General features: G+C 57.9%; 1 protein-coding gene across 3 annotated transcripts; it reads right to left on the reverse strand.

The window, feature by feature from the left end:
- Positions 1-416: 416 nt before the first annotated feature.
- Positions 417-12,443, reverse strand: INSYN1 (inhibitory synaptic factor 1). Of its 3 annotated transcripts, XM_021693945.1 has the most exons (3): positions 11,645-12,443; positions 10,496-11,222; positions 417-1,237 (listed from the first exon to the last, which is right to left on the reverse strand). In XM_021693945.1, exons 2-3 carry the CDS (start codon positions 10,649-10,651, stop codon positions 515-517), a joined length of 879 nt encoding a protein of 292 aa, XP_021549620.1. In that variant the 5' UTR covers positions 10,652-11,222; positions 11,645-12,443; the 3' UTR covers positions 417-514. The 3 variants fall into 3 exon arrangements, with proteins under 3 accessions (XP_021549620.1, XP_044774011.1, XP_044774010.1); XM_044918076.1 differs by lacking the exon at positions 10,496-11,222 and having other exon boundaries at positions 11,645-11,678; XM_044918075.1 differs by lacking the exons at positions 10,496-11,222; positions 11,645-12,443 and adding an exon at positions 7,358-7,369.
- Between the last annotated feature and the right edge of the window lie 51 nt (positions 12,444-12,494).

Genomic DNA, 12,494 nt, shown 5'->3' on the forward strand with positions numbered 1-12,494 from the left:
AAAAGTCTGCCTTGGAGTAGAAAGCATGGGGGGGGTGGATATAAATGATCCTGGGCCCAGCTGGGGTGACACCACCCCTAGGCCCTCAGTCCCGCAGTCAGACCAATGGTTAGCCTTGGCCTTGGGCACCGCTCCTGGGGAGCCTGCCACCTGCTGATAAACCCCCTTCAGGACAGGGCCCAGGCCAGCAGCCAGACTCCACCACTAGGCTCAGGGCCCTGCAAGAGGAATCCCAGGTTAGGCCTCTCCCACCGAATTTACATACTTTTGGACACCCCTTTCAGGAGCCCTGCAATGACAAGGAAGGGAGGGCGGTTCTGGCCATACCTCCTGGGACCTAGATGGTAAGGAGGCATCTCTGTGTCTAAGATGAGCTCCGTGAAAGCTCTGGGGCCTTTGGGGCTAGATCCTTCGCATTTTAAAATTTTATTATGACTGCGTTTGTTTAAATATATATATATATATATATTTATAGCTCTATATGCCCACCGCCCCCCAGACCCCTCCCTGGCCCCTAGTTTTTCCCCTTGGCTTTCTGTTTGGCAGCCGTGTAGGGCAGCAACGTCTGAGTGCTCTTGTCTGACACCGTTTGGGTGCTACTGTTCCTTGTGACCCTTCGGGTCTGCTCAGGGGCCAAGGTGGGGCCTGAGCGGCGGCTGGTCAACGGAGAGCGCCTTGGCTTGTGGGGAGTGGGGGAGGGCTTGAGGAGGCCCACATGGGCCTCTGGACGGGGTGGCTCTGGGGACAGGCCCACCTCCTCCTCGGCCACCTCCTCCTCGCCGTCCCCTTCCTCATCGTCACAGCAGAGAGCGTGGTAGAGCACTTTGTCGCTGAACCGCACCCTCTCACGCGTGCCTGGGGTCCGCTGGGGCAGCTGGCCCTTCGCAGGGCCAGCACCGAAGGCCTCCTCACTGGAGGAGTCCGGGGTCTCCACCCGTGGCCCATTGGGGATGGGCGCGCCGCCATTCATGAGCCGGTAGTCAGGGCCAGCCCCTGGCCGGGTCAACTCGGGGCCGTCCACGGAGTCCGAGGGGGTGGACGCATCCAGGAAGGAGCAGAACTCCCAGCTGTCCGAAAGGATGTCAGCTGTCATGAAGTCCAGGTGCCCCAGGTCGAAGGGGCCGCCCACGCCCGCCTTGTCGCTGCTGGAGGTGCTGCTCACAGTGGCCGTGGTCCAGTCGTCCGGCTCCAGTTCAAAGTCGAAGTCTGAGGTTAGCTTATCGATCTGGCTCACCACCTGGCCAGGGAAGGAGAGAGGAGTGAGGGGGTCTAGCATCACGTGGGGGTGAGCGTGCCCCTGTCCCACCCTGCTAGATGCCTGGCTCATGACCCCAGAGGATGGTCACAGGTTTGCCTGCCAGGTGAGGGCCCATGTTGGACCAGGGTGAGCAGGTTTGGGCCAGTTCCCCATTTCCTACTCCTCAGCCCCTCCTTCCAGCCCTGCACCCCATCCACCCCCACACCCCTCTCCCCCAAAGCCGGCTGCTGCTCTGGGCGCAGCCTTGGTGCTCAGAGCTCCATTTTCCTTGGATCGAGAGGCCGCCGTTTGCAGAGGGCTGGCACTCCAGCAAGACCACTCAGTGGAGAGATGAGCAGAACACGCACCTTTGGAGAGGAAATGATACAGGGTGACCATGAGGAAGACTCTGCCCAGGTTTTCCAAAGCATCCTGGACCAGCCTGTGCCACTGGTCAGGGGCCGTCCCTGTGGGTCTCCACCACCGCACCCCCACAAACCCTGGAGCCCCCTCCCTCCTTCCCTTCCCTGCCCCCTGATGAGTGGAGATCAACCCTGGCTCGTTGGGGAAGGAATAAGACGAGCATATTTGGTAAGCAATAGGAAACCCCCCCATCCCAGGCCCAGAGCCTCTCGTTACATGCACTCAGGGGGCAGCTCAGCTGCTGAGGTCAGTGCACCCCGCCCACCCCACATGAAGGGACACCCTGTCTCCATACAGGTGGGATGAAGACTGTGAGGGGAAAGGGAGACCCCATCAGAGATGTTGGGAGAGGACCGAGTAAGAGAAGGAGAAATGATTCTGACCAAAACCAAAAACAGCCAAACAACAATAGCCAAGCAGAGGGACCAAGAGACCTAGGGACAGGACCTACGCAGTGAGTCACCAAGCCCAGGATCCAGCTCCAGGCACCTCTTCGGTGCCTTTTCCCGGGGTCAGAGCAGTCAGTGAATGAATTAGCTAAGGAAGTTCCTAGTCTAACGAACTTTTATGAGGATGACTGCTGTCCAGGGATGTGCTAGGTGTTCGGTGAGGGGTGGCGGCGGGGGGGTGGGGTGGGTGGGGAGTGCCCCAAAGTGCAAGACGAAAGCAAGGCCAAAAACCACGGGCCAGGAGGAAGTTTCCTTGGTCAGGAGTTGGGAGGGTCTGCCAGTGACCTGGTCAGTCATTTTCCCTCTGAGGCTCAGTTTTTCAATCTGCAAATGGGGACCTTGGGCGAATGGTTTATTTCTAAGGTTCTTTCCATCTCTGAGATTCTAGGACTCTGTGTTTATAGGGATGACTTGAGAAGCTGTTTTGGGGTGTCCATGCCTAGGGACGCCCATTCCCCACGGCTCCAGGCCCCAGGGGTGGTGGGGACACTTGGCTGAAGCCTGCAGAACTGGGAGAGTCAGGACACTTGGGTTCCAGATTCAGCTTAGACATTGTCCTGTGTGTCTTTAGGTAAGTCACACAACCTCTCTAGACCTCAACTATTTGAGCATGATGACCCCGGCTCTGTCATCCTCACCAGCACTTCATGGAGAACAATGAGGAGGGCAGTGAAAAGTCTCCGTGGGGCACTGGTGAGAAAAGTGACATCAACTCCCATCTCTGAGCACCTACCAAGTGTCAGGCTTTCCACCCATGAGATCATCTCCTGAGCTTCTAGAAGATACACCAGAGGTACCAGTAACTGCGGGGAGCTGAGGTTCCCACCCCCTCCCGCTGCTCCCCTGCAAGACTGCACACCACCATGAGGTGCTGCTGGGATTTCTGGGCTTGGGCAGACAATGGGGACAGGGCCCCACTCTCCAATCTGCCCTCCCCGTCTTACGTCCCCCACCCCCGAGTGACTCCCCCTCCCTCAGAGAAGCTCACATTCCCTAGAAGTCCTTGGTTCAACCCAAGCCCCACTTGAGGGGTGGGAGCTCCAGCCCAGAGCAGGGGGCTCTCACTCGGGAGTCTGCACCAGCCCACTCCCCAGAGTTTCTGATTCAGTAGGTCCTGGTGGGGGGGAGGGGTAGGGGGCTTGAGAAGGCGTATATAAAAACGTGTTTCCAGGTGCTGATCCAGGGGCATACTTTGAGAACCACTGGCCTGGGGCCTGGGATTTAAGCTGGTGAAGACACAGAACCTCAGGGCATTGTCAGCCTGAGGGGAGGCCCTGCGTCTCTGGGGCAGTCACACCCTCAAATGAGACTCCCCTGATCAAGCTGAGCCTGAGTCCGTTGCTGCAGAAGTGTGGGGACACAGCTAACAGGAATCTGGTTGAGTGGTGGGCTGTGACCACACAGGGTTGGCTGAGGCTAGGCCGGGCCCAGAAGCGGAGCTCCTAATGCCCTCTGAGGAAGACCCGGGGTGCACAGGGCAGGATCCCTAAAGCTGTCAGGCCTGGACACACTCCTTCCCACCCAAGAAGTTCCTGCTGGCCACCTGCTCAGGCAGCCTTCCCATAAAAGCACTTCCTCTTCTCCATTAGAGTGCCCTCCTCCGGTTTCATCCTGACGGTGTGGAGGGACAGGACAGAGGGAGGCTAGGGGTCAAATCCCAAGTAGGCCACATCTCAGCTAAGGAACTCGAGGCAGGTGATTTTCCTCTCCAAGTCTCGGTGTCCTAAAATGGGATGCCGCTCCTCTACTCACCAAGGTGATGGGGACTCACTAGATATGGATGTGCTTTAAACTGCAGAATCAGCACTGCCAAGCACTCCAGAACCTGGGCTCTGGAGTCAGACTTAGGGTCCAACCCTGGCCTCACCACTGATGGGCTGTGTGACCTTAGCCAAGTTACCCAGTGTCTCTGTGTCTAAGTGTCTTCGTGAAGGGGAATTCTAGTCACACCTACTTGATAGGGCTGTTGTGAGGATTTAATGACATGACGCATGGGAATCAGGTAGAACAATGCAGATGAGATCAAAACCCACTGTGCGCCCGTGGGGGCTAAAATGTGACCAGGCCCCTGGCACCAGGCCCAAGAGCTGATGGGAGTTTCCAGTGCCTGTGGCGGAATAATGGGACATACTGGGCATTTCAAGTCCCAGCACATGGGTGGCATCTGTGCTCCCTAAAGTAGGTCCGTCTCTGGACAGAGCAGAAGCAAGCAGAAGAGGTTCTAAAAACCAGGCGGTAATGAAGCTCAAAGGCGAATCTGGCCCCAACCGTGAGGAACAGGCACACCCACCTGAGGAATGGCATAAGTGAGGATCCGAAGGGGAGTGATGTGCCAAGCATACCCAGACTGTATGCAGGGTCCCTGTACCTCATCTCATGGGGCCTGTGTGGATGGCAGAGGGCGGACAGGCCCCCACCTTACCTGCCTGTCTGCTTCGGATGCCTGTGATTTCTCCCTGAGATTTATTTATTTTTTTTATTTTTTTATTTTTTAAAGATTTTATTTATTTATTTGTGAGAGAGAGAATGAGAGACAGAGAGCACGAGAGGGAGGAGGGTCAGAGGGAGAAGCAGACTCCCCGCCAAGCAGGGAGCCCGATGCGGGACTCGATCCCGGGACTCCAGGATCATGACCTGAGCCGAAGGCAGCCGCTTAACCGCCTGAGCCACCCAGGCGCCCTCTCCCTGAGATTTAATAATCATTTTGCCTGCGTGTAATTTGGGATTATCTTGGAGTGCAGGGAAATAATTATATATACAGAAGGAAAGAGAGGAGGAGAAGAGAGAATGGAGAGAGAAATGACAACATAAAAATCATAGAATCATAGAACCTCAAAGCCAGAGGGATGGAGACGCTGCTGACTTCACCGTTCTCACTGGGCTTGCTGATGGGGAAACTAAGGTAAGGCCCAGACACTGGAAGGAGTGGAGCTGAGAGCACAAGTCAAGAGTCCTGGCACCTTAAGAACAAGGCTCGCCTGATCTAGAGGGGAAGGGCAGGGCTGAGGGCCGTGACACCTGCTGGGGGTCCCAGGCCCCAACCCGAGGGCGTCCCCAACCGCTGTCCTGCTCACAGCCTCAGCTCCCTCACCTGAACCACTGTCCCCGTCTGGTGGCAGCTTCCTGTCCTGTTCCTGCTACATTCAAGGCACTTGGTAATCAGCCAACAGGACCGCATCACCCCTCTGCTTCCAGCACTTCCCTGAGCTTCGCAAACACAAACGCCTACCAATTCTGGCCATAGGGCCTTTGCTCTCCAGCAGACAGCCACCACCCTGCGAGGCCTGCCTCCTCACCAGCTCTACACACTCCACCGAGCCCGCTTCGGCCTCTGGGCCTCACCTGGAATGCTCCCTCCTTTGCTCCTCATCCATCTCACTTCCAGAAGGAAATCTTCTCTGATGCTCCACTGAGGATAGGTTCCCTAGGATAGGCTCTCAAGGCACTCTGCACCTTTCCTACAAATATTTTCCAATATTTATCACAGCTACACTTTCATGTGCATATATGTTATAAGAATGATGTCTCCCCACTAGACTACAGTAAGCCCCACGAGGGGTGGGACTGGGAACGCCTTGCCCACCATGGCACCCCCAGTCTGGCACAGGGATTGATACACTCTTTGTGAATACAGACATTGGATGAGTGGGTGAGTTGGGACAGAGGGCCTTATAAAAACTGCTGGGGGCTGCTTTTCTGAGGAATTCCACAGTCCTATCTTGCCTGCCCCAGCCCTCCCTCCAACCCTGGTTGAGCCCCCACTCCAAGAAAAACACATCTGTGTTCCCTAAGGCCCCAGAGCCAGGACTGAGGACCCAGGAGCCCCAGCACTGGTATCTCCCTCACCTCTGGCCCCTTCACCTCACTCGACAAGCGGCTACGTCCTCCCCTCCCTCCCAGCTCCCCAGGCAGCTGGTTACATAACTGGGGATCTGCATTATTTATGACCACTGATTATTTTTTAATTCTGTGATTATGTTATTTATTGTCTTCCTGGGGGGGCTGTGGAGCTGGGGAGGGAGGAGAGAGTTGACTGTGATTCATGACTCTCATCCTGCAATTTGGCCTAATTGGCCAGGGAGCTTCGTGAATCTGTCCAAAGGAGGGGAATGCAAAGGGAAAAGGGAGGAAAGGAAGGTGAGAAAAAAAAAAGAAGAAGAAGAAAAACTCCGTACAATTCTTGCTGAGCTGCAGGTGATGGAGCTGACCCATTTTGGCACAGCTCCGTGGTCCCCAGCCTCTCCTGCCCCAGCTGCTTCCTGGCTGGGCCACATTCATCTCGTGCCCGCACGGCCCCTGGCTTTCCATGCCACCCCATACGCAGGCCCTTGCCCAGGGGACTGCACAACAGCTAGTGGGCCTGTTCCCCGTGAAAATCGGCTGGGGGCGGACCCTCCACAGCCACCCTAGCTGGGCAGCTGGGCCAAGTTATGTCTCCCCCATGGTGAACCTGAGGGTCATTTATGAGCCCCCATGCTGAGTGACATCTTGGGGAGGAGGAGAAGGCCATGTAACTGCTTAAGATAAGCTCAACAGCTGGAGGGCAAGGATGAGGGCCCTTGCCCCTGACCTTGGGGCCCCCCAGCTGCTGGGGAACTGGGAGAGCAGTAGGGAGGGCAGATTCCCACCCAGAACCACAAGCAGGAGGTTCCTGGGGAGCATGTGGGGTTCTCACTGAGGGTATATCTGAATTTCATACCATGGCCTGCAAGGCTCTGTGTAATCTGACTCCCTGCTCTCTCTTTGACCTTCCTTCCTGCTTTTCTCCTCTTGGTTCACTCCACTCCAGCTGCCCTGGCTTCCTTCTTGCTGATCCCGAACTTGCCAAGTACACTTCCACACTTCCTCCTCAGGACCTTTGTACTAGCTGCTCCCACTGCCCGGAAGGCTCTTCTCCTAGATATCTATTTGTCTTGTACCCTCTTTCCCTTTGGGTCTCTGCTCAAAAGGCATCTCATTGGAGACCCTGTCCCCCATCAGTGTCACACTCTGCCTCTTTCCATGCGGGAAGAGGGTGGCATTGTCTACTGCAGGAGATGCTGAAGGGTATCAGCCAGGAGGCCAGGGGCCTGGCTCAGACCACTCTGATCATGGCTAAGAATCTCATAGGACTCCAAAAGAACAAGGCCACACATGGAGTAAGGAGCAGGCCAGTGCAAGAAATTCAGTATCCTCATTTGCCAGAAAACAGAAGCCCAGAAAGGTGAAGTAACTTTACCAAGTTCACACAGCTAGGAAAGGGGCAGACCTTGGATTTGAACCAGAGACCTCTGGCTGCAAGAGCCCATGCTCTTAGCCTCTGGACTGTGCTGCATCTCTGAGTTAAGATGCACAGAATTTTGTGGAGCTTTGAGAGCCTGCTGGGATTGGCCTGGCACCCTGGAGTATTGGGGAACCTAGGAGAATGAGGGCTAATTAATGATCAACTGTCACATCCCTCTGCAGTAGTTTCAGCTTTCAAAGCACTTTTGCATTCCTCACCTCTCCTAGTCCATTAAGGTACTTTCCCCACCTGTGGGACAGAACTTGCTTCCTATCACATGGGGAGCCCCGTGAGAGCTGCAACAGGGGTTTGGGAGGGCGGGGGAGGTATGGGAGAGGGAACTCCCAAACCTTTAGGGCTGTGAGTGCTAGCCCCCCTTACCACACGCCAAGTCCCAGATAAATCCTTGTAACAGCACTTTGAGATGGGAATGATCAGCATCCCCATTTCAGAGATGAGTAGACTGAGGCTCAGGGGCTTGAGGAGGAAGCGCTTTAGTGTCTCTTGTCTTTCTATGAATTTCAGGCTGTGTGCTCAAAAGGATAGGAGAGTCTGCCACGATCAGTGGTATCTGGGGCTAGGGAAGTTAAGCAGCAGGGGGAGGAGGAGGATGGCCTTGCTCCTTCAATCAAGCATCCTGTGCTCTACCCCGGCAGTCCTGCATGTGAATCTTGTCTTCACATCTAAGTGTTTTGCTCTCCTGGGATGAGAACCCAGCTCAGTGAGCCCTGAGCTGGTGGTATCTGGGGAAGGGGGTATAACGAGCAAACAAGTACCTGCCTCCACCCTCTCGACCTTGGGTCTACCCATGCCCCCAATAGAAAAATGCCACACAAAGGGACTGAGAAGAGCCAGGTAGATCCAGTTTTAGAAGCCCCCTTGGAGGATCATGAGCCAAGATCACAACCCCTTACCCCAAACCAAGGCCTGGCCCTCCCACTGGGTAACCCCATTCCTGACAAATCCCATCCTACAGGAAGTCAGCTATGGTGTCTTCTCTTCTGCCTGGGCCTCCCAGAGCCTCAACTGCCTTCCCCAACACTCGCTTCTGCCCATCACCCCATGTCCAGGCCCTTCCTGGGGGGGTGGGAGAGTTCTGAGGCCTGCTCCCCTCCCAGCTGGGTGCCATTGGCAGCGGGCAGGCGGTGGCATACGGGGTAGATGCTGGTTGCCGTAGCAACCTGCCAAAGTCTTGGGTGGAGGCACATGGCCTCCAGGGTGTATAGGGGGAGGGAACACATCTCTCTCTGTCCTGGCTCAGGCCTTTGGGCTGCACAGCCTGTGAACCTGAGGCTCTGCAGTTCAAGACAGGGGGGTGGGTGAGTGTATGTGCTGAGAAGGGAGAGAGAGAATATCTAAAAGATCTGCAAATAAATCCTAGTGCTTCTGATCTCCTTGCCTCATCCACAGAAGGGCACCCCCCTGAGACCATCACAGCATGTGCGAAAGATAGCATCTGTAGAAGGTCCCAGTCAAAATGCAAAAAGATTGCCTGCTAGCCCACCGGCTCCAGCCTCAGGAGAGGCAACAGGAACCTGAGTTCTAGTTAGTTCTGCCCCTGGTAGGCTGTGTGACCTTGGATAAGCCCCTAGCCTTCTCTGGGCCTCAGGTTCTTCAAACAGAAAATGGACAAGGCTGGTATGGATGACCTGTGAGATGTCTTTAAGTTCTGGAGGGCTATGCCTGGGCGGACAGGGGAGGTGGATCTTGGAAGATGCTCAGTTGAGAGTAGGTTCTGCGCTGTATGATTTCCAGGCTTAGAGTCAGTCCTGGCTCTTTTCTGGGTGGGCTCTTTTCTGGCATAGGTCCCATGCCCCTGCCCAAGACTGAGACTCCAGATGGTTCCCATGGCCCTGATGGACCCACAGAGCATATAGAAAAAGATGGGGTGGGGAGGGAGGAAGAGGGGTTGTGGTCCTTTGGACCAATGAGGGTGGGGGAGGAGGGGTTGCTCAGGGGCATCTGGCCTTTGACCACAAGGTTGATTCTGGGCTGAGTGGCTGCCCCGCCCCGCCTCAGTTCATGTCCCAGCCTCTCCACAACCCCTCTGCTCTGGATACAGCTCCCTTCAAACAATTCCTGCTCTTTGGCTCTCAGGCCAGGCTGGAGTTGGCACCCACCATCACCCCCTCTCCTCAATCCTCCTGGAGCCCCCATCCTCCCGCATGGCTGGCTGGGGAAAGCAGGAACCCATAACTCCCGTTAAATCACTCGCTCTGCCGTCTCTGCAGGGGCCCTGGTTACAGGGAGTTGAAATTTGCCTAAAGCCCACCTGGCTGGCATAATGGCACCCAGTGGGCAAATTCAGTCCAGTGGCTCAGAACTCTGGTCATGCATTTTGGGCTTGAACACAGCCCAGGGGGCAGGGCTGAGGACATGTGTACCTCATTACCCCAGCGATGTGGGAAGTAGTCATTAAACCGGGCTCCACTTAGAGAGACAGAGAGGGACACACATCCCAGGATCTCTCAGTGACTTTTCCGCCTTGGCCGAGACATTCAGAACTGTGGACAGGGATGCATGCCTTTAGACGAGATTCCTGCCCCCGCTGCCCAATGTACACAGGAACTCCGGTGTCCACTGGCAGCCCCCTGGATGCATTCCCACCTCAGGGCAGGGAGCGCATAGCTGGCTTCAACTTTTCCAGGATCAAGGGTTCTGAGTAGCTGTGTGATTTCTGGAGAATGCTCTGAGCTGGGCCTCCTCGGTAGGGCTGTCAACACCCTCCCAGAGCCGCTTCTGAGCAGGTCAGTGTCTGGGAGGCAGATGGCGGGGTCAGAAGTCAGCTTGGGCCCCAGAAGAGTATCTCCCACTAAGAGGCTATGGTGGGATTTGGTCTATATTTGTCAACTTGGCAGCGCTGAGTGCTAACCACAGAACCCTGGGCCCGCGACATGCTGCCCAAGCCGACTCTGCCACACTAGGGCCCCACTAGTCCTGGAGTATGCTATTTCTAGCAAAGCAGATTTGGGGGAAAGGAGAACAAGGAAAAGGAAGCACCCAGCAAAGTGACACATGTGCACATGACTTTGAGTACACACACACACTGAAACACATATGTGAGTGTGTTTTTGTGCCAGGCCCAGGAAAACTGGTCTGGGGACTGTCTGGCCCCTCACTCACCTCCCTTAGCTCCTTGGCCACCTCCTTGAGTTCCTGCAGGATGCCCTCAAGCTGCCCGATGACCATCTTCATGCGCTGTCGAATCCGCTCCCGCTGGCCACCACTGCTGGGGTCGTCACTGGGCTGCCCGAGGTCCGGGGCGCCCCGAATGTTCATCCTTTACCACGTCGCTGCAGGCCCGTCCATATTCCCCCCAGCCGGGCACACGCTGCGTCTGCCTCCACGGAGCCCCCCTCGGCCAGGCCGAGCTCCACATCTTAACGGCCCCCCAGCCCACCCTGGCCCTGGGTGGCCCTCACCCGGCCCCTGCCCCCTGCCACCCCGCCTCCTCTGCCTCTGGGTGGGCAATGGGACACCCAGAGGAAGACAGAGTCTGACAGAGGGGGTCAAGGTGAGGACACAGGAGGACAGGGGGAGGGGCCTTGGGTCTCAGGAGTGGCCTCCAGGACTTGAAGTGCCTGTGCCTGTGCTGAGCTGATCTCTGGCTGAGCCTGGACACAGAGGCAGGGGGATGACTCTGCAGGGACTAAGGGTAAGAGATGCCCTTGGGATGGGGGAAGGCAGCAGTAATCCCTCACAACTCCTAGGCAGTTGCAAAGACAGAGGTCTTGGGGAGCAACGGACACCTGCAGAGGGCCGGTGGCTGGGGTCTTCCAGATGTGGATGTGGAGGGGGCTCCAGATGTGGGTAGCTCTGAAAAGGGAGCTGGACGGAGAAGGGCAGCCCCCTGCAGAGAGAGCAAGCCTGGCGTCAGCCCTCCCAGGCTGCAGCACCAGCCGGCAAAGCCGCTGCCTCCCTCCACTCGCCAGCCTGCACCCTTCGTCGCTGGGGATTTTTTTTTTTCTTTCTTCGTGGGGAGGGGTGGTGGAGGCAGATTATCTACAGCATAGCCCTTACTCTAGAAGGAAATGAAGGAGCCCCTGCTTTAAAGGCAGAAGTCCTCAGCCTGCTACGGGGCACCCTGCCCCAGCTCCCCCAATCCCCCGTGTCTCCACCCCCCAGCCAGGCCTGGTCCCGCTGGTTCGGGAGAGGGCCTCTCCAGTCATCTGTCCTCCCTCCGAGTGCCCCCGGGGTGCCCTCACTCCCAGGGGACCCTCCCTTCCCCAGCCCCGCCTATCCTCTGAACCCCCGCTCTGCTCCCGGACTCACCAATGGTGGGGGCACCGGCCTTCCTTCCAGCAGCGTCGGGGGCCAAGCCCCAAGAGAAGGTTGGGGGGCCCCCAAGCCTCCCTAGGGCGGGCTTCTCTCTCTGGACCCTTCGGCCCCTGGCCTGAGGGAGGTCCTCAGAGCAGCCACGGGAGACATCTGGACGGTGGGAGGGGGCGGGGCCTCCGCGCTCCAAGGAAGGGGGCAGGAAAAATCTCCCCCAACCCCCGCCGGGCTCCGGGTCGGCAACGAGCGAGGGTCCGGCGGGCTAGGGGCTCCGAGGCCACAGGTGACCCGGGCGCAGGGCGACCGAGGCGACGCCGGGCCGGTCCCAGCGCGTGAGCCAAAGTCGGAAGGATCGGAGGGCGCCGGGATCCCCTCAGCCCACGCCCGGCATCCCCCGGGCTCGGCACAGTCCGGGATTCGCTCTGTCCAGTCCCGATCGGCCGGCTCCAGGCTCCGCCGGGGTCTGCCTGCCCTGCCCGGAGTGAGCGGGCACCGCTGGGCGCCCGGGGCGCGCTCAGCCGGGACCCGCTCAGCCGGGACCCAGAAGGTCCGCTCTCCGGCACCCACGGAGTCCGGAGCGTCCGCGAGGGTCCGCTCAGCCCGGCGTCGTAGTCCGCCGGGGGCGAGAACGCGCCCACCGCTCAGTCCGCGGTCGGGAAGGTCCTGGGGGGAGGGGCGGCGGCGGCCGCGGGGACGGGGTCCCTGCCGGGCCCGGCCGAGAGCGCGCGAGGCAGGGGGCCCGGCCGGGCTGGCTTCGGAGGCCCGGGCGCGGGCGGGAGCGGCGCCGGGCGGAGCAGAGGAGGCGAGCAGAGCGAGAGGAGGAGGCGAGGCGCAGGGAAGGCAGGGG

The sequence above is a fragment of the Neomonachus schauinslandi genome, chromosome 9, assembly GCF_002201575.2.
Source record: "Neomonachus schauinslandi chromosome 9, ASM220157v2, whole genome shotgun sequence".
NCBI classification, from domain to species: domain Eukaryota; kingdom Metazoa; phylum Chordata; class Mammalia; order Carnivora; family Phocidae; genus Neomonachus; species Neomonachus schauinslandi.

What these genes read in the sequence shown, in the direction of transcription:
- INSYN1 (XM_021693945.1), bottom strand. Translation starts at nt 10,651, where the DNA reads ATGAACATTCGGGGCGCCCCGGACCTCGGGCAGCCCAGTGACGACCCC. An exon ending in TGGCCAAGGAGCTAAGGGAG is followed by an intron (nt 1,238 to 10,495) that starts GTGAGTGAGGGG and finishes TTCCCTGGCCAG; the next exon opens with GTGGTGAGCCAGATCGATAA.